Source organism: Bos mutus, chromosome 7 (genome assembly GCF_027580195.1).
Source record: "Bos mutus isolate GX-2022 chromosome 7, NWIPB_WYAK_1.1, whole genome shotgun sequence".
In the NCBI taxonomy this organism is placed as follows: Eukaryota; Metazoa; Chordata; class Mammalia; order Artiodactyla; family Bovidae; genus Bos; species Bos mutus.
Window position 1 is genome coordinate 85,811,530 of NC_091623.1, and position 27,449 is coordinate 85,838,978.

At 54.7% G+C, this 27,449-nt stretch overlaps 1 protein-coding gene and 1 non-coding gene across 15 annotated transcripts in view; both read left to right on the forward strand.

The window, feature by feature from the left end:
* JADE2 (jade family PHD finger 2) overlaps positions 1 to 27,449 on the forward strand; it is a 51,178-nt gene extending 23,729 nt beyond the window's left edge. For 8 of the 14 annotated variants that reach the window (XM_070374356.1, XM_070374355.1, XM_070374357.1 and 5 more), the window contains 9 exons: positions 4,117 to 4,277; positions 4,966 to 5,177; positions 6,412 to 6,579; positions 8,026 to 8,142; positions 9,414 to 9,878; positions 18,424 to 18,541; positions 21,409 to 21,537; positions 22,777 to 23,432; positions 24,912 to 25,738. In XM_070374356.1, coding sequence (XP_070230457.1) covers positions 4,117 to 4,277; positions 4,966 to 5,177; positions 6,412 to 6,579; positions 8,026 to 8,142; positions 9,414 to 9,878; positions 18,424 to 18,541; positions 21,409 to 21,537; positions 22,777 to 23,432; positions 24,912 to 25,073 — 2,188 coding nt within the window. In that variant the 3' untranslated portion in view covers positions 25,074 to 25,738. Of the gene's footprint in view, positions 1 to 4,116; positions 4,278 to 4,965; positions 5,178 to 6,411; positions 6,580 to 8,025; positions 8,143 to 9,413; positions 9,879 to 18,423; positions 18,542 to 21,408; positions 21,538 to 22,776 lie in introns of all 14 variants that reach the window. The other 6 variants (XR_011464821.1, XM_070374351.1, XM_070374359.1 and 3 more) reach the window with 6 other exon arrangements.
* On the forward strand, positions 14,691 to 14,763 carry TRNAG-UCC (transfer RNA glycine (anticodon UCC)). Its single transcript has one exon. It is a non-coding gene; the product is annotated as a tRNA-Gly (tRNA).

Here is a 27,449-nt window from a genome sequence, read left to right on the forward strand (position 1 = left end):
GGGTCAAGCGATTCCTTTCTAGTCTGTCTCTATTCTTAGCTTCTTTTGTTCTAAAAAAACATTGCAGTGTTCCAGAAATACTGCAGTTTTACCTCTGAGGCCAAGGTTTTGAGCTTGGGCTCAGCTCTGGAGCCAGACAGCCTGGGTTCAAATTGCCTCTCAAGTTCAGTGGGACCTTGGGCAGGGAATGTAATCTCCCTGGGCATCAGTTTCCTCGTCTATAAAATGGGAATGATAACAACAGCACCTGCCTTATGCGGTGGTCGATGATGTAGAGAAATGATGCGTGGAAGGCCCCGTGACCTGGCCCACACGAACACGCAGTGAAAACTGGCCGACAGTAGCTTGATGTCGTTCCAAACTGGGTCCCGCCAGAAGATCTTCTTGGGGATATCTCCAGACCTCTAACTAATCCTTAAAATAGGGACAAACCATGCTCTTGGCTTCTTAAAACCTTTTGAGGAGTTCTTGGGAGCAAGAAATCCAGTGTCTGGCACACACCAGATATCCACAAAATGGTTGCTATGATCATATTCTGAGGAGGGCCCACTGCCTCCTAGGATCAGGATTGGATCAGGGCTGAGTCCTCTCTGGGCTCGGGAGCCTTGTGGTCTTGTAGGTCAGAGAGACTCCTGTGCTCATGTAAGGAGGTGGCCTCGTGGCCATGGGCCTTGCTTCCAGTGACAGAATTCAGCCAAGTGCTTCTTCCTGCACCCTGGGAAACCCTCCAAGTCGTGTCTTGGGCTATAGGGGTTGCTGCCCCGGCCTCCCTTCCCCCCACACACCAGCCTGCCTGGGCTGGGCAGATTTGTGTTAATTGACAGTCCATTCCCAGCCTTAGCAGCCCTGGGGCTCTCGCTTAGGTCCATTTTGCCAGGACCTAGGGCAAAGATTTCAGCTGTCACCTCCCTTGACATCGGCACTGATGCTTCCCTGGCAGCCACACCTATGATGGGCTCACAGACACCCAGTGCCTGCCTGGTGCCAGGCCTGTGCTGGGCATGGGATTACAGAGGTGAAGCACACACTAAGCCTCACTTGGTGCCCATTGAGGATTGGGTATTGGGCAGTGCTTATTGTCCTGGGCTCACAAGGGCTCTTATCTTTGGCCCTCTGAGAATCAGGGATGCTCCAGGCCTCTCTAGATAAGAGTATATGTGGAGTTTGGAGAAAGACTTTATTCTGCATGTCCTCTGCCCAGGGCCAAAAACGTGGGTCAGTCTCCCAGCCAGCTTCACCCTGTCTGCTCTACAGTCCAAAGAACTGTAACTGACCTCTTTGAACCTGTTTCCTTCTCCATAAAATTGATCTAATAACAGTATATGCCTGATAGTGTAGTGGTGAGGATGAGTTGAGAATTCACATGCCAAGGGCCCAGGGTAACAAGGCAGAGGGGTAGGCCACCAGCTGGGCGGAGAAGGGTGAGTCCTGATTAGGCTTAGCCCAGCGGTTTGTCCTCTGTCCTCCATGTCAATGTTAGGTGGTTCCGGAAACATCTGCTGGCCTGGGTAATTAATTGTAGATGCCGCCACACAAGTAACTTGGCTTCAGTCGGTGTCTTATCTGTTGAAATCACGACGGAAGCATGTGTTCAGACAGCTCTGGCCCTACTAGGTACATTCCCCACATATACGCAGGGCTAGGCTGACAAGAGCCAGGCACTCCTGGCCAATCCCTGCTCTTTGGAGAGCATAAGACTGGAAGGGCAGGGATGCTCCCACGGAGATATCTCTGGGCGCCATCTCTCCCTTTCTTCTTGCAGCCTGGCACCTCCACCTGCTGGGCCACCTTTCCCTGCACAGCTCTCACCTGGAAGCCAACACAGCAGGCACTGTGGTCAGAACGGTTACAGGAGCTCTGTTGCTGAGAACTTGCTGTGCTGAGCCTTAAGTTCATCTTCTCGTCTAATTATCATATCAGCTCTCTAAAAGTCACACTGCTGTCCCCATTTTATAGAGGAGGAAGTTGGGAAATTCTGGGGAATTCCCTGCATGACCGCCAGGGCCTTGTGGGCTGGGCCAGGAAGTCACAGGCCGCAGAAACAGGCCCTGGGCTGCCTCTGTGTGGCCCAGAGAGAGCCTCATGCCCCAGTCACCCTGGCTTGCTGACTCTGCCCTCCCCCACTGCCTCCCTAGTCCCCTCCATCCCTCTCTTCTTACCCAGTCCTCCCTGGCCCTTGAGCAGGTCTACCTGCCTCATGGTCCTACACTTCTCTGGATAATGAGAACCTTTCACTGTCAGATCATGACCTGAAGGAGGGCCTGCACTGTTCTTCGGGGTGGCCAAAAGAGACAGCCCAGGGCAAAACCGGCCTCTGTTTTCTATCTGGTCTTCTGGAGTGAGAGCCTCCCACAACCCCACCTCCCACCCGCCCCTACCTCCTCCCCCAGATCCCAGCCCAGCCACCCATTTCCTCCCCGCTGACCTCGGTTCTACTGGCTGCAGCCAAGACTGAGGCCTTGACTGAGGGTGACGTCAAACCACCCTTGTTAGGAGAGCTTCCTCCATAGTCAGAGCCAGAAGAGGCCAGACAGGTGAAGATGAGCACCCCAGGAAGCACAGGAAATGCCTCTTCTGTTGATAGCCCATTAACCCCAGCTTCCCGGAGAAAGGAATGTGATCTTGGCCCCAAGAGGTCTGGCCAGGTATATCCTGAGCACACAGTGTGGGTAGTTATGCCATTAGGTGGTGGGCTCTCAGGCTATCCCAAACCCCAGCTGAGCATATGCCGGGGACACAAACAAAGCAGGGTCGTGGCAAAATTACAGTGTTTTTGAAAGAATGTGTTAATTTAAATAAGAGCCTCCCAAGGAAAGGCAGAACATTATAGGACTCAGAGTCCTGCAAAGCAAATACTATTGCTTCTAGTTGAAGTGGTCTAGGGGTTGGGGGTGGGCATCAGGTCATTATTGTTGCCTAGGACCTTCCTTAATCTGAGCATCTTGTGTGGCAGAAGGTGACTGTAAGCCCCCTCCCTTGTATCCTTGCCTCCCTCAGTCTCCTCTGGGCCTCCCTCCTGCCTGGAGGCCATTCTGCACTCCCGCCCTTCATCCTACCTGCCCCCTTGCCAACACCTGGGGCTCTTCCTGAAGCCCCAGTGCCCTCCCCATATCTGTGCCATGTCTCTGCCTTCCCCTCCCCAGTCTGCGCTGAGTCACAGCCCCTGGCAGCCCTGCCTTCGACCCCAGGAGGCCTCTCGGGCAAGTAAGGGGCCTCGCAGCCCTGGCAGGGCCGGCCAGATGGAGGCCAGGCTCCACAGAAATAACCATGGCAACTGGTAGGGGGTGGGAAGAGCTGGCATTCTGAACTGGCACTAGGAACTGAGGGGCAGCACACAGCTGAGCCAAGAGAGGAACCTGTGCCCTCCCAAGGCAGAAGACCCTCATATTCCATTTCAGAAGGAGCAAAGTGATATCCAGAGGTCTTAAAATACACACTCACTCGAGTATAGCACTTACTACATGCCACACACAGTTCTAAGAACTCCACACGTGTTCATCCATTTAATCCTCATGCCCACTGTGGAAGCTAGGTGCTGTTATCATTGGTTCATTTTCTGGGGCGCAAAAGGAGCTAAGTGGCTTACCCAGAGTCACACATTAAGTGGCAGAGCTGGGCTTGGAGACCTTACCCTGTAGCCAGGACCCTTGCAAGCTGCCTCCAAGGCAGAGCCATGGCCTGAGAGAGGGCTGACTTGAAGTGTGACTCTGGGGCTGTAGCAGGTGCGTCCTCTTCACCCCAGAGGAGCCCTGGCCTCAGGTCCCCTGAGACTACTGGTGGAGGAGGGGCTGGGGCTTCTGGGGGCCTTTCCCCAGCTTTGAAAGGGTATGCGGAAGGACCTGGGGGCCAGCTGGCCCTATCCAACTTGTGCCAAAGTGACTGGCACTGGGCATTGCCCAGGACGGCAAAGGGAATGGCCTCCTACAGCCTGTGCAGGGTGGGCAGATGGGAGGAGGGACAGGAAGGAGGCAGGCTCTGCTTGGCATCAAAGTCTCACACGTCACTTTCCTGCTAGACCCTCATCCTGGCTGGCCAACTCCCTGGAGGTGGCCCTCAGATCAGCAAGAGTAGCAGGCTGAGGGCACCCTCCCCACATATCTTCTCTTGAATTCCTAGGATTCTTCCGCCATTGGAAGGCCCCCCTACCCAGGTTTCCCCTAGTGGCTCTGAACTTGGTGAGGGCTCCCAGCCTGATTGGCCAGGGGGCAGCCGCTATGACTTGGACGAGATTGACGCCTACTGGCTGGAACTCATCAACTCGGAGCTCAAGGAGATGGGTAGGTGACCTGCCAGGTGAGAATGGGACGGGGGCAGGCCACACAGGGTTTTCTTCTAAACCATCCTCACTCTCAGAATGGCAGTGGCCACTGCTGGGCTTTGGCACTGCACAGATCTGGGGGAAAGTCCCTGCTATGTTACTGATTACTGTGGTTCAGTTTCTGTAGTTGTCAGATGGAGGCAGTAATAGCATGTCTTTTATAGGGTTTGGGGGAGTATTATATGACTGAGCGTGTACCCACACAGTAAGTCTGACCGTTACATGAAGAGTGAGTGAGCACCTAGAAGTCCAGTGTGATACATGGGGCTGGGGTCAGCTGGTATGGGCCTTCTGGCTGAAGGCCCACCATGTCCTAGGAAAGGCCAGCTCTGCTGGATTCAGCCACCTTCTCAGGTGCCCCCCATACATACAGCTCAGGCAGTGGGTTCCCCATGGTGGTGGCTGCATCCCAGACACAGACACCCCCATAGCATCTGTGTGTACACAAGTGTGTGTGTGTGGTCACAAGCAGGGTCTGAAGTCATAGCACCATACCAGGCCTCCGGGCCTTTGCATGGTCCAACCCAGTCGGTTTTCAGACGATGGAACTGGGGGCCCGAGACAGTAAACTCAGTGTGCAGGTAGAAATGCTCCTTAACACTGCCCCCAGAGGCTGGGCTCCGACCCCCACCCTCCTATCCTCACAGAGAAGCCGGAGCTGGACGAACTGACGCTCGAGCGTGTGCTGGAGGAGCTGGAGACGCTGTGCCACCAGAACATGGCGCGGGCCATCGAGACGCAGGAGGGGCTGGGCATCGAGTACGACGAGGATGTCGTCTGTGACGTGTGCCGCTCTCCCGAGGGCGAAGATGGCAATGAGATGGTCTTCTGCGACAAATGCAACGTCTGCGTGCACCAGGTGGGCAGCCCCCACGGCCACTGCCGTGTGATGCTGGCAGGCGCCTGCCTGACCGCTCACCCTGGCTGTGGGGGCGTAGCAGCACTGTGGGCACAGGCCCCTAAGGAGGGCAAGTGGGGAGAAGGGAAGGGCACGAGTGCCCATGGTTCCAGGGTGTAGCCCCCTCAGCCAGACTTGAGTAATGCCTATTGGATGGTCTTCCTGTCCTTTGCCGCCAGCCTCCCTCAGACTCTGCCCACGGACCGTCCTACCCCGTCCTCCTCTGCTCCTCAACTTACAACGAGGCAGCACAGTGTAGTGATGGAGAGCACAGCCTGGAGCCAGGCCACCTGGTTTCAAATCATGGCTCTGCCCTTTGCAAGCTGTGTGATCTGGGGTCGGTTTCTTGACCTCTCTGAGCTGCTGTTTCCTCAAGTATAAATAAAAGTAAGTTGTTTTGAGGATTAAGTTCCTTACTCTGAGTCATTTGCTTAGAACCGTACAGTAAGGGCTGTTTGTATTTGTTAACATTATTAGTATTATGAGCCAGGTATGGCCTGACTAGGCTACCCTGTTGATCTTGAGCCCCAAGGCTGTAGGTCTGGGACATCTCTGGGCCTAGTTCATGGAAGATGTAGAAGAACTGACTAGAACTCAGTGGACCCACTCTAGCCCTGACTTTAAGGCCTTCCCTCACCCACTTTTGCTGGAATAGTGCCCGGGGAGCTCAGAGGGGCTTCTTGGTGGCAGGTGGGTAGGTGGTACACCACTTTCCACATTCACCCTGTTCACATCCCTTACACCCAGCAGCTCTTAGGTCCATAATCCCTAGGCATGACCAGAAGGGTCCCTGACCACAGATCCCTGTGAAAAAAGACAAAAGTTCTGGCCCTTGTCTGAGGGCAGCATACATACCCAAATTTGTATTCAGTTTAAGGGAGTTCATGGATGCCCCTGAAATCCATCCCGGATTAAAAACCTCTGCTGAAGTGACTGTCCTCCCAGCAGAGGGCAGAGCTGAGCCCTTTCACAGAGGACTGTGAAACGGTGAAATTTCAGTGCACAGTGCCTGCACACAGCTTCCTTGGAGCCTCTGCATTACAGTCCCTCAGGAGGTCTTTGGTGGGGCTGAGTAGCAGTGTCACTCTGTAGCTCCCAGTATGGGCTGGGGCTAGGACTGTTTGCAGCTGAATGCGCATTGCAGACGCACCTTGGCCATTGCCTCTGACCTGTGTCCTCCCTGCTCTCTCCCCAGGCATGCTATGGGATCCTCAAGGTGCCCACGGGCAGCTGGCTGTGCCGGACATGTGCTCTGGGTGTCCAGCCGAAGTGCCTGCTCTGCCCGAAGCGAGGAGGAGCCTTGAAGCCCACTAGAAGTGGGACCAAGTGGGTGCACGTCAGCTGTGCCCTGTGGATTCCTGAGGTGGGCAGAGGTGGGGGTGGGGTGGCCCTGGGGCCCAGCCATGGGGAAGTGGGTCTGAACAGAGCTCAGAGCCCAGATGGCAGAGCACTGGGAAAAGAAGGTGATGGGCTACATGAAATGGTAGATCTCAGATGTCCAGCCTGGGAAGAATTCAGGCAGCAGCCCACAGGGAACTTTACCCTTGGACTTAGGCAGAACTTGGTAGTGGTTTACGTGGGAAAATGGGATTTTGAGCCACTGGGGATCCAGATGGAAGGTGTGCGAGCTGGACAGAAGTCAGGCAGCTGATTCTAGGGGAGAGCAGGTTGTAGGTTTACCCAGATCTAGACAGTGGTCCCAAGCAAAGTCAAGCACTTGTTTAAAAGTGAGCCCAATGACCCAAAAGGAAATCAGATGGGGAGCCTAGTTAAAACTGGGTAGTAAGACTGTGGCTGGGATGGAGGGGAGGGGCCGTGGGTGACGGGCTGGGCCCACAGTGAGTTAGCAGAGGCCTTGGGCTCCCATCTTATTTGATGTGTGAAATGCTGACATTCGCTGACGTTTCAGCCCTTCCCCTGCTGTGTGCCCTGAGCCAGAATGAGGCCCCCCTCCAATGCTGCCTGTGCCCGGAAGCAAGCCAGGTGGCCCGGTCAGCAGGTGGCCCCTCCCTTTCCTGGGCTTTCAGTCTGAAAGTCTTTGCTGGGTCCCACCTTGCAGGTTTCTGTGATCTTAGTGGTTATGTCAGCAGCAGTCACTTGCTCCCACATCAGCATCTTGAAGGTCGGGACGACCTCTGAGTATACCCTGGCCGAGGCACAGCAGAGACACAGAGAAGCAATCAGGACCTACCTATGGGGTTCTTTGGTTCAGGATCTCTGGACAGGGACCCTTTTCCTATCCTCAGGCATGGGCGCTGCCTCTGGGGCTGAGGGGTGGGCTGTGCCCAGGAGATGGGAGTGGTTATAGGTCTGTCCCCCTGGGAGGGGCTGAACAAAGGCACATCCCCCTTGGCCAGGAAAGCCCTGGAAGTCCCCAAGAAGAGATTCTGCTGTGGGGACCTATAGATGCACCCAGAAACATAAGTAAAATGAGTACCAGTTCTAATAACTCTGAAGATGGTGTTAACAAAGGCCTGAGGTACAAAAGAGAAGGGGACCTTGCACACATACTCACCTGCACATGGAAGCATCTCTGTCTTGAGACCCACACGGTCACGGGCACTCATATACTCAGTCAGCTACACACACACTGATGTATGCGCTCCCAGTCACTGTTTAAGCCTAGCCACCGGCGAGCACACACCAACGCTTATTCAGTGGTCCACTTGGGACATGAGATAGGACTTGGGACTCTCCCACTGCCCTGTCTGCCCACCCTCTGGTTTCAGCAGACAGTCCTCTCTTTGGGTAAGCCCTGGAGGCCGGCTAAGGCTGAGAGGCTTGACGCAGCTCCCTGTGTCCTGCCCAGGTCAGCATCGGGTGCCCCGAGAAGATGGAGCCCATCACCAAGATCTCGCATATCCCAGCCAGCCGCTGGGCTCTGTCCTGCAGCCTCTGCAAGGAGTGCACGGGCACGTGCATCCAGGTACATGGCCCCCGCACCCGCGCTGCCGCCTGGGAGCTCACTCAGGAGCCTGCCACAGCTACGCCACGGGGCGTGTCCGGGACAGCCTGTACAGCAAGCCACTGCTGCCACCCTCCGCCTGCCCCACAGGGCTGCAGGCACAGCCACTGTCGGGCCTGCGATGGGGGCCGCAGTCAGCTCCCCATCTGCTGGACCTTCCTCCATCCATAGTATCACTGGGCATGGGGTGAAGGCCTGGGCAGCCAGGCTCACCACCCCATTATAGTACCAGGGACTCTGGCTTTCCCAACAGCAAGTTTCTTTGGGCTTCATAAGGACGTTGACCTTACATCCAGTATCAGCTGGACATGTGAGAGGAGTAGGAATTAAACTTTACTTTCAGCTAAGCTGACTGGCTCTCCCTACACAGGGCAGGGCTGTGCTAGTTTGTTAACAGTAACCGCTCCCAAGTTCTAGGATGCCTCAGTATGACCCAGAGGACTTGTTAAAACACAGACTGCTGTTCCTACCCCCCAGAGGTTCTGAATCTCTAGATCAGAGGTGGGGCTGAGAATTTGCCTATTTCTAGCAAGTTCTTGTGTGATGCTGATGCTCCTGGACTATAGGCTGGGAGGTGGAAGGGTCAGCCTTTCTTTCTCTCATGTCTCCAGAAACAGTGGTCACTGCAAATACTGGACGTGCCTCTACCGTTTGTAAGATTCTCAGAATGGCTTGTGAGTGCGGCATAAAGGGCCCCACTAATATTTCGGTGGGTTGTCTCTGAAACACTTGTCAGCTGCCCACAGCCATCATCTCAGGCAACTAAGGCCGTGAGTTGGCCATACTTGCCTGGACAAGAGAGGAAGGAAAGGGCCCAACTCCAGCCCCGCTTCCCAGAGGACAAAGGAGGGGCACAACTCCCCATCTTAGAGACCGCTTCAGGAGTAGAGGAGGCAGGGACCCATCAACAGCCTCTCTCTCTTGACGTCTCAGATTCCAAAGTCATTTGTCCACACGGAAATGCAGCTCATCCCCAGAGAGGCTGTCAGTCACCTAACTTGATTTCCCTAGGGGTTATGATGCTATACCCCATTTCCTTTTCAGCTCCCCCAAAGCTCCCCTGCCCTCTTCCATGGCTCCCCCCGACACCCCGCAGGATGTTGGCAGCCGTTTTGTTTAGGGTCTCACCAGCATGCTGCTTTGCCAGTGTCACCCTGAGGGATGCCCCCCATCCTTCTTGCCTCCCACCGGGGCTCCCTTCATACCTCATGCTGCCCTTTGTCTCCCTCCAGTGTTCCATGCCTTCCTGCGTCACGGCATTCCATGTCACATGCGCCTTTGACCACAGCCTGGAAATGAGGACTATCTTAGCAGACAACGATGAGGTCAAGTTCAAGTCGTTCTGCCAGGAGCACAGTGATGGGGGCCCACGGGGTGAAGCTCCGTCCGAGCCTGTGGAGCCCAGCCCAGCTAGCGAGGACCTGGAAAAGGTGACCCTTCGCAAGCAGCGCCTGCAGCAGCTGGAGGAAGACTTCTATGAGCTGGTAGAGCCAGCCGAGGTGGCTGAGCGCCTGGACCTGGCCGAGGCACTGGTCGACTTCATCTACCAGTACTGGAAGCTGAAGAGGAAAGCCAACTCCAACCAGCCGCTGCTGACGCCCAAGACAGACGAGGTGGACAACCTGGCCCAGCAGGAGCAGGACGTACTCTACCGCCGACTGAAGCTCTTCACGCACCTGCGGCAGGACCTGGAGAGAGTGAGTCCCCCTGCCGCTTCCCGCCCACCCGCCTGCCTGGTGGGTGTCCCAGCAGGCCTTTCCGCCCCTCCCTCGCTGCCCTGGAGCAGCTGTGGCTTACCAGCTTTTGAACTGTGAGTTCTGGCCAAGGCGGTGAGGGCCTCCGGATCTTGGACAGGTTGGGATAACAGAGTTTGCAGAACAGGGGAGGATCCAGCTCTGGGCTCTTTTAAGTCCCTCTTGTCCCAACCCTTTTGCAGGTCTGATCAAAGGTGGGGGCCTGCCACGACTGTGAGGCTGGGAGACTCCAGAGCTGGGGGAGGATCTAGGCATCTGACTCCTAGCTGTCTCTGTGGGCCCGGCCTGGTCCCAACACAGGAGCTTTGCTTAGAGTCAGGCCGGGGAGGCATGGGACTTCACAAGAGAGTTAAATCAGTATAATCAGCATGTGCTGCCAAAGCAGGGAAGACAGCTGTGAGTGCAGCTCCTGGGGTGCTGGACTGAGGGAGCCATGTGAGCAGAGGCCCAGGGCCTGAGGCTGGGCTCGAAACCAGCAACAGCCTGTGGGGCTGGGTGTTTCTGGACCACGGTGTTTGTGGAAGTTGCAGAAAGACTTTAAGCAGACACTGTTCTGCTGTGGCTGCAGATTCCAAACACTCACCCTGGAGGTGGCATCATGGGGCCCAGATGTGGGTTGGCGGAACCCCTCAGCTGTGCACCGGGTGGCAGGCGATCTTGCCTTGGTCCAGGCACACAGCTTTGGGGACCGAGTGAGACAAGGCAGGTGTGCAGACTTCATGATTTTAGGTCGGGCTGTGGAGATCCGGGGCCAGTGAGAGTTGCTTTCTTAGAGCACAGAGGCCCCCCCACAAAGCCTCTAATCCCTCCTCCTCCTCCCAGAGAACAGGTGAGAAGGTCCTGCCTTCTGTGTTGTGTGCCCTCAAACTTGGCTTTTTTGACACCCCTCCCCAACTCCTCCAGCTAAAGCTCCTCCAGATAGAGTCCCAACCCTGAGTTGGAGGCAACCTGAGCATAAAGCAGGGTGTTTCAGGTCCCTGATCGAGTCCTCCGAACCCCAGGTGCTGTTCTGGCCTCTCCTCTCCTCTCTGGGACATTCATTTCTAGGGTTCTGGAGCATGAGGGGTCATGTCAGGGTGTCCTCTATGGACACACACACACACACACACACACACACACACACGCCTACCATCTCCCAGACCAAATTAGGAAGCAGCAGGGGGGGAAGCATTCTGGGGGCTTTGTGTGACTTAAGGCAGCTACTTTGCGTATGTCTCAGTTGGCAAGGCTGTAAAATGGTTAGAGCTACTCAGCATCTGCTGAATACTGGGGTAAGGGGCAATGAGGTGGAGGCTCTGAAACTGGACCCAGCTTCTCTACCTTCCTTCACCCCCATATGCATCTGCCCTGAGGCCTGGTCAAATGGAAATGGCCCTTTTGGCCTGGGAGGAAGGAAGCTTATTGCCTGGAAGCCAGCCTGCAACCAGAAGGTAGGGGGCAGGGAGATGATCACCTGTCCACAGTGTCAACTGGGACAGAAAGCAAGGCCACCTACATTGCGGTCACCACTTCCTGGGCAGCCCAGCCTCCTGCCCCATGTGGCAGGGCCCTCAGGGACAGATCCTTCTGAGACCAAAGCTGCTTCCACACTTGTCCTCAGGCCACCCCCAGGGTCTGCAGTACACAGACCCTGCTTTTAGCCCTCCTGTTTCCAAACGACACATCATGTCTGACCTCCCTGATCTCTGCTGCTCAACACGTGTCTGATCCTGGCTGGGCTGCGTGGGGTGGTCAGGGGACAGGCCCACCTATTGAACCATCATCCTGGAGAAGGAGCTGAGAAGTTTGTGATGCCATTCCTGATGAGCAGTGGGGCTATAGAGAGCCTTGGAGGAATATGTGTTTTCTAGAGTTGAGCTGAATTTGGACCTGAAGAGGGGAGGGGCTCGTCAGAGAGTTGTTGGCTTATTGTCTGTTCTGTACTCTTCCTGGGCAAAAGTACTCCCTCCTCAGTCCCCCAGCCTCTCGAGCCCATTGTCAGCTGGTGCAGGTGAGGCCAGGGGCTGAGGGTGTCACCGGCTAGGATGCTGAGGCAGTTGTGGGATCCCCACCTCACAGACCTCTCTGGCTGGGGCACAGAGCCCTCCCAGGTCAGGTGTGAGTCAGTCCACGCTGCCCCCAGGAGGAGGAGGCAGGGCCAACCTTGCAGTCTGTTCAGCTTCTGAGGGCTTGGGAGGGCCCCTGCTTCTCCAGCAGCCTCCAAGCCAGGCTGAAGGGCAGCAGCTGAGTACACAGCCCTGGCAGGCTGAGGAGAGGAAGTTAGGCAGCCATGAGCTCCATTGACCCCCACTCCGATCCAGCCTCAGAACCTTTCACGGCCACGCGTTGGTGACTTGAGTGAGTGAAGCAGGCCGAGAACTGTGCCACGGGGGAGGCTTTCTGCAAAGACCCATGACTGTCGGTGGCCTGTCCAGCAGGCTCTGTCTCTGACCATGGCCCCGTGCCAACAGTCAAGAGGATCCAGCCTGTCACTGGGCACCAGGCCAGCTTGGGCTGGGTCCATTGGGGATTCGGGGGAGGAGTTGAGACTGAGGCTGTGGATAGCCTGGATTTGCATCCAGTTCCAGCACTGCCCAGCTCTGTGCCTTCTGAGTTTCACTTTCTGCTTCTCCAAGTTTCAGTTTCCTTGTCTGTGAAATGGAAATAAGAGTCTAGCTGACCTCGAATCATGGGAAATTTGGCAGGGACAGGGCTTAGCACACCACCCTCCCTTGTCAGTGGTGATTATTGTTGCTGTTCTGACTCTTAGCTGATGGGCTGCTCGGAGGGAGGGCTCCAGGGAGGACTGAAAGGGCAGGCCCAGGGCTATGGGCCAGGAATCCTGGGTCCTCCTCAACTGATTTGCCTCCCAAGGCCAGGCAAGACTTTTGCTGAGAGAAGCCACCAGCATGAAATCCCATTTTATGCTTAGCCTAGACGATATGCTTTCCTCAAATTTCAGCCTTAGGCCTTGGCCCTGGCAGGCAACACAGGAAGGCCTGGCTACCGCATCCTCTCAGAGTTGCTCACAGCTGACAGAAAAAAAAAATTGCAGTACTGATGAGCAGCGATCAACCTGACAAACACTGGCTGGTGTCCCCTAGCAACCGGGCTGGCAGTGTGGGCTGCACGGGGCCTCACTTACTGCCTGTGGCTCTGGACCTGATTACCAGGAGTTTATTAAAGGTTTTACCTGGCCTGAGAAGAGTCGAGAGGGCAGGAGCGGCTCTCAGACAGTGGCCCCAGAGGATAGACGTGTAGGAACTCCCCCCGGCTTCCACGTCCGTAGCTCTCCCCCAGAGACTTGGCCCTGCCTCCCCCATGCTCCACATTTTCCTTGTCGGTTGTCACACACCATTACTATCTTCAGCGCCTGAGCTGTGTCTCTTTGACCTCCTACTAAAGCCGAGTGGGCAGCTGTAGCCTCCAGCCTCTAGCTTCTCAACCCCATGGCTTGCAACTCTGGGACTTTTCCACCCCGTTACCCGCTCCACCCACTCAAGCCCTCTCACCCGCTCCACCTGCTTCCGATCAGTAGCCCCAGATCTCCAAGCCCCCTGTTCTCCCTGCTCAGTTCCTTCTCCACTGTCCCCTGCTTCCTCACTCCTGCCCTGTGGTAGTAGCTCACTGCCAGTCCCTTTGCCTGTGCAAAGGGCACATGCTGGGCAGAGCCTCACCCAGTAGGAGCCACTCTGCCAACCAGCAGAGATCTTATAGCAGTGAGTGGGTGAGCACCCCAAGGTGCCTGCCAGCCAGCCTTGATAAAAGCATTAGCTAGCAGCATTCTGGGCTCTCCTTCTACCACCTGTTCCCACCCTTGCCCCCACTCCCTCAGGACGCCCCCTTCTCTTAGCAGACCTCATCCTCTATTCCTCAGACCAGAACCCTTGCCCACTAGTGCCCTCTGGACCCATTCTCTGCCCTTTGCTCTCATGTCCTCCCCTTCCTGCCCCGCACCGGGATCTCTTTGTAGCCCACACCCCACAGCACACGAGTGTCTATTTTTTCTTCATCCCTCTCTGTCTCCAGGATTGCACCAGTGCTTGAGTCCATTTTACTTTCTCCATTTTCAAAAGCAAGTCTTCCCTCCCCCACATCCCTCTAATCATCGGTTTCTCTACCCTCGTCCCTGTCTTTCCTTTTCTGTCATCCCTCACTGTTCTTATCTCTTTGCTTCTCACTCTTGGAGCTTCCTTGAAGCAATTTACTTCCAATATATTGTATTTTTAATACCTCATTTCTATGTACCATAGTGGCAGGCCAGACCCCTGCCACTACCATATTCTAAAACCTTCCACCAGGGCTGCCAGCAGCCTCCGTCTCTCCCACTTCTCCACCCTTATCCTCCAGCCTCCTCAGCAGTGGTCGCCACAGTTAAACATGCCCTTGGTCTTGAGATACTTTTCCTGTGGATGCTCTGACCAGACTCCCCATCCCCGATAATCCAGTCCTGCTGCTCCCTCTCTGAGTGTCCCTTGGTCCCTGCGGTCATTCACTGCACTAGGCTTTTCCTCTCATTGCGCCTCTGCTCCACAGCTTTACTCCCCATCAGGAGGCTGGCTCCATCCCACACCTGCCTCCCAAGCTCCAGCAGCTCATGCCCAGTATGCTCTGCTCCTCCTGTAACCTCCCTAGGCTCCATGAATGCCCCTACACTGGTCCATTCTAGCTTAAGGTAACTGGCTGAGAGTCCTCCCTGCCTCCTGCCCTCCTTAGCGCACGTCCAGGCTGTCTCTGCCAAATTTGCTGTTATCAAAACAACTTTATCAAGGGAATTCCCTGGTGGTCCAGCAGTTAGGACTCTGCACTTCCACTGCAGAGGGCACAGGTTTGATCCCTGGTTGGGGAACTAAGATTGCATGGTGTGGCCAAGGAAACAAAAAAAACCTTTATCAAAACATAAAACCTGCTTTTATTACTGATCCCTGCTCTAGTTTTGGAGGACTCTTATGCTCACTTTTATGCTGTTTGGTGTTTGTTTTATCATTTTCTTTAAAAATTGGAGTGTAGTTGCTTTATACTACCGTGTCGGCTTCTGCAGTACAGCAGAGTGAATCAGCCATGCATATATCTGTTACCCCTCTTTTTTGGATTTCCTTCCCATTTAGGTCATAACAGCACCAAGCAGAGTTCTCTGTGCCGTACAGTAGCTTCTCACTGTTTGCTTTGTGCATACTAGTACATTTAGGTCAATCCCAATCTCCCAGCTCATTGCACTTTCCCAGCTTTCGCCTTTGGTGTCCATACGTTTGCTCTCTACGTCTGTGTCTCTATTTCCGCTTTGCACATAAGAACATCTCTACCATTTTTCTAGATTCCACATATATGCTTTAATGTGCAATATTTGTTTTTCTTTTTCTGATGTACTGCACTCTGTGTGACAGTCTTTAGGTCCATCCACGTCTTTGCAAATGACACAGTTTTGTTCCTTTTTATGGTTGAGTAGTATTCCATTGTGTATATGCACCACATCTTCTTTATCCATTCTTCTGTTGATGGACATTTAGGTTGTTGCCATATCCTGGCCATTGTAAACAGTGCTGCAGTGAATATTGGGGTGCATGTGTCTTTTGAATTATGGTTTTCTCTGGGTATGCCCGGGAGTGGGATTGTTGGATCATATGGTAGTTCCATTTTTAGTTTTCTAAGAAACCTCCATACTTTTCTCCATAGTGGCTACACCAGTTTACATTCCCACCAACAGTGCAAGAGGGTTCCCTTTTCTCCACACCCTCTCCAGCATTTATTGTTTGTAGATTTTTTGATGATGGCCATTCTGACTGGTGTAAAGTAATATCTCACTGTAGTTTTGACTTGTATTTCTCTAATAATTCATGATGATGAGTATCTTTTCATGTGTTTGTTGGCCATCTGTATGTCTTCTTTGGAGAAGTGTCTGTTTAGTTCTTCTGCCCACTTTTTGATTGGGTTGTTTGTTTTTTGTTTTATATTTATAATCAGAAAAAAGCAATGTAAGGAATCTAATAGCCTGGGTTGGCTTCTAAGATGGTTGCAGTACTTTTCCCCAAAAGCCGTCATGGAAGAGGAATTTTATAGCATTTAGTTACATGTAGCTATGTTACCGAGAGTCTTAGGAAAAATTAGAGGAGTTGGTGATTCCATAGTGAACTGGGAGTAAGGGGTAGCAATCTGTTTGGATTCTCACAGAATCTTCTATAGCAGAAGTCTCCAGACATTACTGATTGTGTAGTGTATGTACCCTTATCACGAAAAAAATTGAGCATTTACCTCCAATATATTGTATTTTTAATATCTGATTCATATCTACCATGCTATATTGTAAAGCATACATAATCAAAATTTCTAATAGGGCCAAAAAAACCCCACTAGAATATTATCTTCCTATATGTGCTGAGCTGTCAAACTCAGTACCCATGCAGCTCACTTTGGAGCTTGGCAATAGTTCTCAGATGCTGTGGTGCTGTGTAAAATATGTATTTGAGGGCTCCACCCCCAGAGAATTTGATACTCCCCCAAGCCTGGGAATCTGTGCTTTTAACCAGCCACCCCATGGATTTGGGTGTTAATCTTCACCAGGAATTCATTCCAGCCTGCCTTGAGAAACCTTGCTCTAATGTTTCTAAAAGTAAAAAAAAGAAAGAAAACTACATCTGTATTTAAATAGGAAGTAGTCCTGATCTGGTTTTAGGCTAGATATATTGACTAGTTTGTTTTCAGGCCCCCAAAGTAGCCATGCATCCACACAGCCGCCTTTAGCCCCACTGTCCCTATGCGTGCTCAGCCACATGACTGCTGGGAAGGAAAGAGACCAGAATATGAGGAGAATGAGATTGAGTTGCTTAGATGTGATGGACAGGGAAGCCTCCTGGAGGTGACCCTGGAGCCAAGCCCTGAAGGATGAGGTCCTGCCTGTCTTCCCCTTTCTCCGGGGAGCCTTCTCACCACCCCCAAGTCTGGATCAGGGTTGCCTGGTCCTGTCAGTACTTGGTCAGCAGCTCTCTGCCCTGCTGAGCAGCAAGCCCTCAGAAGAAGGGGACTCTGGTGGGACCTCTCGCAGCTGAGCCCAGGGACCAGCACAAGCCTGTGCCTAGAGATGTGTAGGAGGAGGTTGGCTGGAGGGACGTCCTAGGGAGTCCAGGATTTGTGAAGAAGTCAGATGGTGCCAGTGTGCTGGAGCAAGGGCTCACAGGCTGGGCCAGGTGGCTGCCCCTTGGGGAGGTGCTGACCACAGGAGAGCCTGGTATTCAGTCTAGGCTGCGGTGCATAGTGGTGCTGAGAACCCATGCAGAGCCTGTCCTGTGGAGGCCTGCTAGCCTGGCGCAGGTGTTCTGGGGTCTCTTTCACAGCTAGGCTCAGGGAGCAGGGGAGGAGGTCTATGCCAACAGGGAGGTCTGATCATGGCTACTCCAGGGTGGGAGAAGTCATGGTCACAACAAGAGGCAGGGGCTCTAGAACCCTCAGGTCATGTCCAGGCAGCTTAAGGCTATGAATACCGAACTCAGCCTTGAACACAGAACCCAGCAGGAGGTAGAACCTGGTGGCACCCAGGATTCCGATGGCCAGATGTCCCTTTTGCTGGAGACTGTGACCCGATCTGAAGACAGTGCCAGAGCAAGTGGTGTCCTGATGGGGAAGAGGCCTGGACTTGGTCCCAGAGAGATGATGTACACTGAGAACAGCCAATGAGGGATGGCACACGGGGTCAAGGTACCAGGTGGACAGGAAGCAACATTCTTCAGGTGCTTCCAGGCCAGCTGCAGAGTTGGCCCTGTCCCATGGGCTAAGCAAGATGGTGTCCCAGGCCCCAAGAGGCTCTTCCTAGCTGGCCTAAGGTAGTCTGAGAGGCCCTGCCCTTCCCCCAAAGGAGTTCTGTCTCTGGCAGAGTGAACGTGGCCGAGTGCACATGGGGCCTTGAGCAGAGCAGCTGTGGACCCGGCTCAGGGCCAGTGCAACAAGTGGACAAGGGTCAGCTGCAGGCTGGGCTCCAGTGCATCAGGGACTGCCTCTCTACTCAGAGCTCTTCTGCCGGAGCGCTCTCATGTACCGGTCATTTGTGTCTCAGGACAGGAGGTGGTTTTTGCCCGGGTGCTGGTGGCTGAAGAGTTTCGTTGATGTGTAAGAAGCCTTGGACAGGAGGCTGAAGGATGGACTTGGTGACCTTGTCAGGCCGTGACCAGCCTTGGGGGATTTACATACAAGGGAGAGCAGTCATGTTGGAAGGGCCTTGGGCAATGGCATGACTCAGCCAGGAAGTGCAGGCCTAGGGAAGGAAGGCAGAACTGCCAGCCTGACCTCTGCAAACGTACTCCCTGCCCACACTGGCTTCACTGCGGGCCCTGGGGCCAAGACTGTGCTTGGCCCTGTATTTTAGATCAGAGAATTGCAGCTCAGGACTGAGAATGCATTCGGGGCCTGGTTATTGATTCCCAGATATCCTGGGCAGGTTAGGCAGAGTGGCCCCCCAGCGTTGGGAGGTTGAGGTGGTTGCCCATGAGTAAGGTGGAAAATCTCTCTTGTGTTTCCTCAGGTTAGAAATCTGTGCTACATGGTGACAAGGCGCGAGAGAACGAAACATGCCATCTGCAAGCTCCAGGAGCAGATATTCCACCTGCAGATGAAACTTATCGAACAGGATCTGTGTCGAGGTAGGCGCTTCCCCTGCCTGCCACTGGCCACCTCTCGTGAGCACACCCTTGAGGGGGCTGGGTTCCAGGGAGCTATGTGTCTTCAGAGCCTGATGGGGCATGTGTACGGGGTCAGGGGCCACTGACCCCACCCTTACCCTCTGCACCCAGTTAGTGGACCAAGGCAGGGGCCTCCCAGGGTCCTGGGTGTGTGTTGGCAGGCAAGGAGCAAAGATGTGATGTGGGCATCAGGCCTACCCTCAGGGAGCTTTCTGGTTCACGGGGCTCTCAGGCAGTGCGGGGCCCCTTGTGGTCCAGGAGTGAGTTGCATGTAAACAGGTGCAACCAGAAGTCTCCGTGGCTCTGTTTTGGCTCCAGGGCAGGAAGGGACCAAGCTGGCAAGCTTCCCTGAACCCCTGTGTGCCTGTGTGTTGATTCTAAAGAAGGCAATTGCCCAGGGGTGGAGGAGGAACTATGTGTTCCTTCTCTCTGACCCCAGCTGACAGGATTGAGGCCCTGTGCCAATAGGTTTTTTTTCTTCTTTCTTAGGCTTTTACCATCACATGCATTTAACAGATCTGGAAATCAAAGGTTAAAGAAGCTCTGAGAGTGATCTGTCTTGTTAGTTGTGGATGTTGCCAGACAACAGGGTTCTTTGTGGAGTGTGAACATGTTCAGGAGGGCAGTGCTTAGTGCAGAAGATGGTGCTCTGATGTTGAATTCCATGCAGTAAAAACAGGTGGATGGAGAGATTGTTAAGCCAGAGGCTGCCACTGCAGGTAGAGCCTGTGGGTTGGGCTAGGCCTGGAGCAGAGAAAGGAGAGTGGCTGGGCCACCACCAGAGTCAACAACTGAGGACCTTCTACTGCCCCATCCCTGCCCCAGAAACCAGCATTGCCCGATACAGATGCTGCATCACGACCGTTTAGAGGTCAGGGCTCATCGTGCACTCCCAGGACTAGGGCAGCTTAGATAGGAGGCCCCCAGACCTTCCCAGGCTCCCTCTTGTTTGTCATTTCCTTGATTGAGGGTAGACAGAATACTGGGCTCTGTGCTGGGCACAGGGGTACCCTGCCGTGGACTGAACGGACAGGCTTCCTTTCCTCATAGAGTTCACTATCTGGAGAGACAAAAGAAGGTGGTGTCTGGGGGGCTGCCAGGGGTGCCAGTGCAGGGACAGAGCTATCAGGGATGGCTTCCTGGTGGTGGTGACGCTGGAACATCTCAGGCTTCCTGGGGCTCACACGGGCCTTACATCCCACTGCAGGAAGGCAATGGAGAGTGGCGAGGCATGCAGTGCCCTTAGGCACAGGATTCCAGAAACATGGTCAGGAGCTCGTAGGGTCTGCATTCTCGCATTGAGTCTGAAGACATTTAGGCAATGGCACCCCACTCCAGTACTCTTTCCTGGAAAATCCCATGGACGGAGGAGCCTGGTGGGCTGCAGTCCATGGGGTCGCTAAGAGTCGGACTCGACTGAGCGACTTCACTTTCACTTTTCACTTTCATGCATTGGAGAAGGAAATGGCAACCCACTCCAGTGTTCTTGCCTGGAGAATCCCAGGGACGGGGGAGCCTGGTGGGCTGCCATCTATGGGGTCACACACAGTCCGACACGACTGAAGTGACTTAGCAGCAGCAGCAGCAGACCTGAGCAGCAGCAACAGGCCACCTTTTGGTCAGGGCAAGGAATTTGGAGAGAAGACTGGTTTGCCTCTGCCCGAAGCCGATGCTCTCGGTGTTTTGATGCTTCTTCCATAGGGTGGGACATGGGCTGCAAGTATATTGCTGAGGTCTGTCTGGCCAGGAGCCTAGAGAAGGCTTCCCAGTGGTGGTGATACTTAGGCTGTGAACAGAACCAGGGGAGGGACAAGGAAACCATATATTTGGGGACCTGGAGGTGAGCTTGTCTTGTTAGAGGAACTGGAAGGACCCTGGCATAGCTGCAGCCAGGGCAGGAAGAAAACGTCTGAAGTGACACTAAGGGCTTGGAGGGTCAGCTGTGTAAGGTCTGTGCCCTTGGGAGGAGCTCAGGCCACAACGAGTGTGGTGGGGGACTTGGAAGCCTCCCTCCAAGTATCTAGGTGCTGTCCCATGTGATAGGTGAGAAGACTGAGGCCTGGCCCGAGGTTACACCTAGAATGAACAGCAGAGCTGGGCAGAATCCTGGAGTTGGGCCCATGCTCCTCCACCTTCTCTTGAACGCTTACTCAGGAAGCCCTCCAGCCTCTGGCTGAGAAGCTACGAGGAGACTCCTGGCAGCTCCCTACCACAGCATGTCCCTCCCCTGCTCTGTTTTGTTCTGTGACTCCGCAGACCTATGTGGTCCTGGAATAGAAGGGTGTGAGGGCCAGGTGTGTACCCCGAGTCTCCCATCAACTGTCTAACCTCCAGAGCAGACAGAGAGCAAGGCAGGGGGCTGACCCCTGTGTCAGGAGGGGAACCCAAGGCTGTTGACCCCTCAGTGACCTATCCACCTTCACCTCCATTGCCTAGCCCATGAGGCCCTGTCCTGTCCACTCACCTCCAGCCAGCCTTCCTGCCCACTAGGACTGTGTCCTAGGATCTGTAGTCCGTAGAGGTCAAACTGCGGCGCAGGTCTGTAGAGTGGTCTTCCCCCTCCTCGTGTCGCTGAGCCCCGCACCAAGCTCCTCAGGGACTCTTACCCCCTTTTCCCACATCAGCTATTCCCTGACTCGCTGGAGCCACAGTTATCCTAGGTCCCACGTGGGTGGGACCTACCCACCCTGCGGAGGTGCAGGGGAGGTGACCTAGAAGGCGAGACACCAAGTGATGGGGCTGTCCTGGGATTCCACACAGGGGTCTTGGTTCTGTCTGGCCTGCTTGGGGTAACCATCTCCCTCCTGCTCTCTCTTTCCCTGATGCAGAGCGGTCTGGGAGGAAAACAAAGGGCAAGAAGAGCGACTCAAAAAGAAAAGGCCGCGAGGGCCCCAAGGGCAGCCCCGAGAAGAAAGAGAAAGTGAAGGCAGGGTCCGACTCAGTCCTGGGGCAGCTTGGTGAGTGGCCTGGTGAACACAGCCAGACTCATACCATCACTGCACTTGCAGCTCCCCGCCAAAGGCCACGGGAACCACCAGCATCCTTGCTGCAGAGTGGGAGGCCAGGAGGGGTCGGCAGGCCCTTCCATGCCCAGGCACTCCCACCTTCCAGGTATAGAGGAGACTGAGGTGTCAGAGCCCTAGCTGGCCTCCCAAGGGTTCCTCTCGTAGACTAGAGGCTGGGCCCAAGAACTTCTCCCTCTAGACATCCTGGCCCTTCAAGGAACCCTGTGTCATGCTGTGGGGTGAGGGCCTACCATAATTCTCTGTCCCTGTCCCCCTCTGCCAGAATGTCCTCAAGTAGGCCCTCCCTTCATCCCCTGCAGACTTTCGGGGAGCCACCAGAGACCCCCACAGGAGTGGTGTTTGCCCAGCCCATCTCACTGTCACAGCTGTCTGTCACAGACCTCTCTACTGCTGCCCCATTAAGCATGGTATCCCTAGAGGGGCTCTTGGACTTGGGCTTTGTCTCCCAGGATGTCACATGCTTCCTCTAGAGCACTCCTCAGGGAAGGGGCGTGCTCTAGAGGAACACCTCACCACTAGCGTGGAAGCCACACTTCACCTCTAGCATCGAAGCCCCAGGTCACCTCTAGCATGGAGGCCCCAGGTCATCTTTTATTTCCCTCGGTCTCAGGAAGGAGACAACTTGGTATCTAATGGGAACATCAGTGGCCACCTTCCAAGACCTCAGTAAAGGAAGGAGAGCCCATAGCTGGAGCTGGCCCTGACGGACACCCTAGCCAAGACCTTGCTTTGGAAGCTCTGGAAAGCGACACTCATGAAAACCCAGCGCCCCCTGGTGACCAGAGGGCTCCTTATCCCTTATGCTCCCAGGATGATGCTATGTGGGGTGGTGAGCAGGGCTGGGTGTGCTCCTGTGCAGTCACCAAGGGCCCTCGCTTGGTTTAATGCTGTACTGTAGCCACTTTGAAATTCTTAATAATTTTTGAATAGGGAACCCACATTTGCACTTTGTACTCTGCTCCTCAAACTATGAAGACAGTCCCCAGGAATAGGACATCTATCTGGGGAGAAGGGTGTTCAGTGTTCGCAGGTGGGATGGACAGAACAGGTTAACTCAGCCGGGTCTAGCACAGAGGGAAAGAGGGAGGAAGGTCCGTGATGGTGTGCAGGGCAGGGTGGGAGACACATACCTGCTGGCATCTCACCTGCCTCTTTCCTCCCCCTGGCCAGGTCTGTCTACCTCGTTCCCCATCGACGGCACCTTCTTCAACAGCTGGCTGGCGCAGTCAGTGCAGATCACCGCAGAGAACATGGCCATGAGTGAGTGGTCGCTCAACAATGGGCACCGCGAAGACCCCGCCCCAGGGTTGCTGTCCGAGGAGCTGCTGCAGGACGAGGAGACACTGCTGAGCTTCATGCGGGAGCCCTCGCTGCGACCTGGCGACCCTGCCAGGAAGGCCCGTGGCCGCACCCGCCTGCCTGCTAAGAAGAAACCACCACAGGACGGGCCCGGTTCACGGACGACTCCAGACAAACCCCCCAAGAAGCCCTGGGGCCAGGATACTGGCAGCAGCAAAGGGGGTCAAGGGCCACCTGCCAGGAAGCCACCACGGCGAACACCTTCTCACCTGCCGTCCAGCCCTACAGCTGGGGACTGTCCCATCCCAGCAGCTCCTGAGAGCCCCCCACCACTGGCCCCCGAGACCCCAGAGGAGGCAGCCCCAGTGGCTGCCGACTGTAATGTCCAAGTGCCTGGCCCTACAGCGAGCCCCAAGCCCTCAGGCCGGCTCCGGCTGCCCCGTGAGAGCAAGGGAACCCGGAGATCGCCAGGTGCCAGGCCTGATGCCGGGACGGGACCGCCTTCTGCTGTGGCTGAGAGGCCAAAGGTCAGCCTTCACTTTGACACTGAAACTGATGGCTACTTCTCTGATGGGGAGATGAGCGACTCAGATGTGGAGGCTGAGGACAGCGGGGTGCAGCCGGGTCCCCGGGAAGCAGGGGCTGAGGAGGTGGTCCGCATGGGGGTCCTGGCCTCCTAAGTCACCCCTTCCCCTGTCCTGGTCCCCCCATGAGGCCTCAGCCCCGTGACAACTGCCATTTCCAATCTCTGCTGAGTGTCTCAGACCCTTGAGGCTGCCACTCTGATGTGGTTTTATTTTTAATATAAAAAGTGTTGCGAATTCCACACTATTGTCTTTCCTCTGTGCTGGCCTAGGACATTAGGATTCCTTCCACGGCTCTGGCCACAAGGACCAGCCCTGGTCCTGTGCACCATCACGGCCGTGGCAGCGTCCCCGCCTGGGCCACACAGTACTGCTGGGCTCCTGGCTACATGTAGGCAAGGTGATGAAGAGCTCAGGACTCCCGCCCGCTGCCACTGGGTGATACAGACTGTCGTTTGGGCATTATTATGGCAGATGGGCCAGCCCAGGGCCTGCCCCGCCTTGCTCCCAGATCCCACTGGGGTCCATCGGCGGGGGGTCCTGCTGCACTTCACTGATCCCCAAGGAAGTATAATAAGTGATACCCAGCCAGAGTCTACTCACTGTCACAAGCACAATGAGCTTATACGAGAAAGCACTGAGGGGCCGAAGAGGGCCTGCTGGTTCCAAGGGAACCGCAGCTGTTCCTGGTCAACCCACATCATCTGAGGCCTGCCCGCCCACCCTGCGACCCTCCACGCCCCTGCTGCTCTGCCCCTGCCGCGCCCAGCCCGGCGGCTCTGGGAAGGGCTTCCCAGAGTCCTTCCTGAGCTGTGCCATTTTCTCAGGGGACTCCCAGCCAGCCAGCCGCCAGTACCGGCGGAGGGCTGCAAGGGAGGGCCAGTGCCCGGTCAGGGGCGTGGGGCTCAGCCTCGCCCACTACAGAGAATCGCTCTGGGACTCCAACTTCCTTCTTTCCTTCCTTCGGGGCCAGTCTCGGCTGAGGTCTGATCACTCCCAGACAGCTGGCCAGACCAGACCGTTTGCCTTTTCAAGTTTCCTGCTAAGTGATGAGCTTCTTTCTCGGTTTCCTTTTGGAAACTCCTCCTTCCAACAAGCAGTGGGATCCCGGGGCCCGGGATGTGTTAGTGATGGCCTTCCGGGGCTGTCTGAAGTCTTGCTGGATCTTCCTGGTTCCTCTTCCCCTCTGAGCCTTAACCCCCTTTCCTAGCTGTGCCCTTCCAGCCCCTCCCTCCCCACCGTCACCGTCCTGCCTTCTCCGCTCCACCCTCTAAGTCCCAGGTAGTAGCTCTGAAGAGTTTCAGTGGAGTGGCCCCAGGGTGATAGCTCAGGGAACAAATGAAAAACAAAAAGGAATTCAGTGAAAACGTGTTTTTTTTTCTTTTATGACTTACTCCTGGGTCACTTCTGCCACTGGTAAAGCCAGAACTTCTCCAACAAGAACCTTGCAAAAGTCCAGTGAATCAGTCGAATCATTCTGTGGATGCCAAAGAATATTTTGACCATAATACAGCACAGCCAGGACCTGACAACTTGTCACTTGGACTTTTTTTAAAAATGGAGTTCTTTAGCAACCAAGTGTAGAAACATGTTTGTTGCACACACCTAAGGAGGTGAGCCCAAGCTCTCAGACAAGGATGCTGTTCTGCTGCTGCTGGTGTTGGATTTTGGATTCTGGGCCCACTGTGAGCTCTCCTGAACCCTAAAACTCCGCACGAGGAGACTGACGGTGAAACCAGCGTGGCAAAAGTCTCACCATGGGGATCCCCCTCACATAACACAAAGCGCAAATCGGTGGGATGGGGAGCAGGCTGAGCACCCATCCCCGACTCCAGACTTTCAAGGTACGACAGTGGCATGGTCATGGACACTCAAGTTTCGGTGAATTTTATCAAAACAGGAAACAAAGATAATGACTAAGTTTAAAGGGCTGGACAGATGTGTCCAGTCGGAGCAGACTCAGAGTGGGCTTCAAGGACTCTGGGCGTTGGGATGGCATGAGCTACTGTGTAGAGTTTAGTCTGCCTGGCGCCTTGGTAGTAGTGGCCAGTGCAGTGTCAGCAGCAGCGTCCTAACCCCATTCTCTGTTTACTGCTTTTGAACAGATCTTCTTCCTTCCCCGTGCTTCGGGTCACCTCGGGTCACAACTTTGTCTGTGCTGGATTGCCTGGTCTGACCTCACAGGAAGCAAAGGGACCAGCTTTAAAGAACAACCAAACTCTGCCGGGAGGTGGGGTGCTCAGGTCTGGTAGACTCGGCACTAGCCTGCTTACCCTTCATCCATCCTGGGGCAGGGTCTGGGCGCTCTGAGGGCGAGGTAGGGCAGAGAACCAGGGCTGGAAGGTGGTAGGTCTGGTCAGGGTCTGGACTGGGTGGGCCAGGCCAGGAGCCCAGCACTCCTTCGGAGGGCCTCTACTCAAGTTGGCCTCTAGATTTCAACCCACTTATCAATTGGCTCTTGGCTTTGAACGGAATTATCCCTGTGGCCCCGTGTCCTGCACGGAGTCCGGGTGTCTCTAAGGCTGGCTGCCCAGGGCCTTCCAGGCCAGACCCAAGAGCTTTGTCTGCCAGCCAGCTGTCCACTACTGGGACGTCCGCCAGGCTGCAAAGAAGACAAGGACACTGGCTTTCACCGCTGGCCTTCCTGCCGTCAGCGCAGCCCCTTCACTCTGTTCCCAGCTTCCCATCCACCGTTCAGGCGGCTTTGCTGCCTTTGAGGTCAGGATGGGAAGCTGGGGGGGGGACAGGAGGCCTTTTCCAGCCTAGAGGCTGAGGTGCGTCTTTCACGCGACCGTATCTGCCCACACTCAGTGGAGGGACAAGCTGCTCTGGAAGTTAGCCTGGCGGTCTTTGCCACTCTCCTGGTCCCTGCTGCCCACCTCCTTCCCCCTCCTCACAGTGAGAAAGAATAATGTGCAAGGAAAGTATTTTTATGGATCATAAATGTATTTTAGAACAAACACGGAGAAGAAAGGTTAGAAGGGTTTATTTTATTAAATGAGCTCTGACTTGGTGACAGTGTGTGAACATTTGCAGTGTGAAGGTCTCAGGTTCCTTGGAGAAGCCACCCGGGTTTCCAAACGTGGGTGTTGGGCGTGGATGTGTGAGTGTGTGCCAGGGCACGTCTTGTGTGTCCATGTGCATGTGTGTCTGTGTGTCACGTATGGACACACAGTGGGACTTGCCAGGGCAGTTTCTAGAGAATCACGTGCCCAGTTCTGACAGACATTGGCAGCAGCTGGACTTGGCATTCCTTGCTTATTGCCAGATGTGGCCAACCTCTGCCCATACCCCAAGCTCTGCAGAATGGTCTGGGTGCCTGTAAAAAGGCCCTTGGGGAGGCCACTTCCCATGGCCCTGGCCCAGCTGGCCACATTGGCCAAAGAGCCAGGGCTGGAGTCCAGGACTTTTGGTTGTTCTTTAAGGCACTTCCTGCCACCTTGTCCCTCAGACGCACAACACTCTGTGCTCCACATCGGCTCGGGGTGGGGGGATGATATGAATGTCACAGGAGGAGACACCTTCTGTCTTTGTTTCAAAGAAAGTTGATGTGCCATTTGTTAATATACAAGAGAAATATTGAAAATATATTGAAAAGAGCAATTTTAAATTATTTTTGGCTTATGTTGCAATATTTATTTTCTTGTATTAGGAAAGATTCCTTTGTAGAAAAAAAATGTATTTTTCATTAACGCAAAAACCTATTTCTCCTTTTTGTACATTGTCCATGTTCGCTACCCTTAACGAGCAATAGAATGTATGGCTGCCTCGGGGTGGCCGGTGCCCGCGTGCCCTGCATGATTCTGTGGTCCCACCACCATGTAGCTCCCAGTCCCATCCTGTCCTGCTCACTCATGGGGGTTTCCAGAGCCTAGCCCTCACTGGAGCCTGTGGCTTCAGGACCCCCTCTGCAATCCTCGTGTGTTGGCAAACGCAGTTAATAAAGCAATGTTTTCTGTG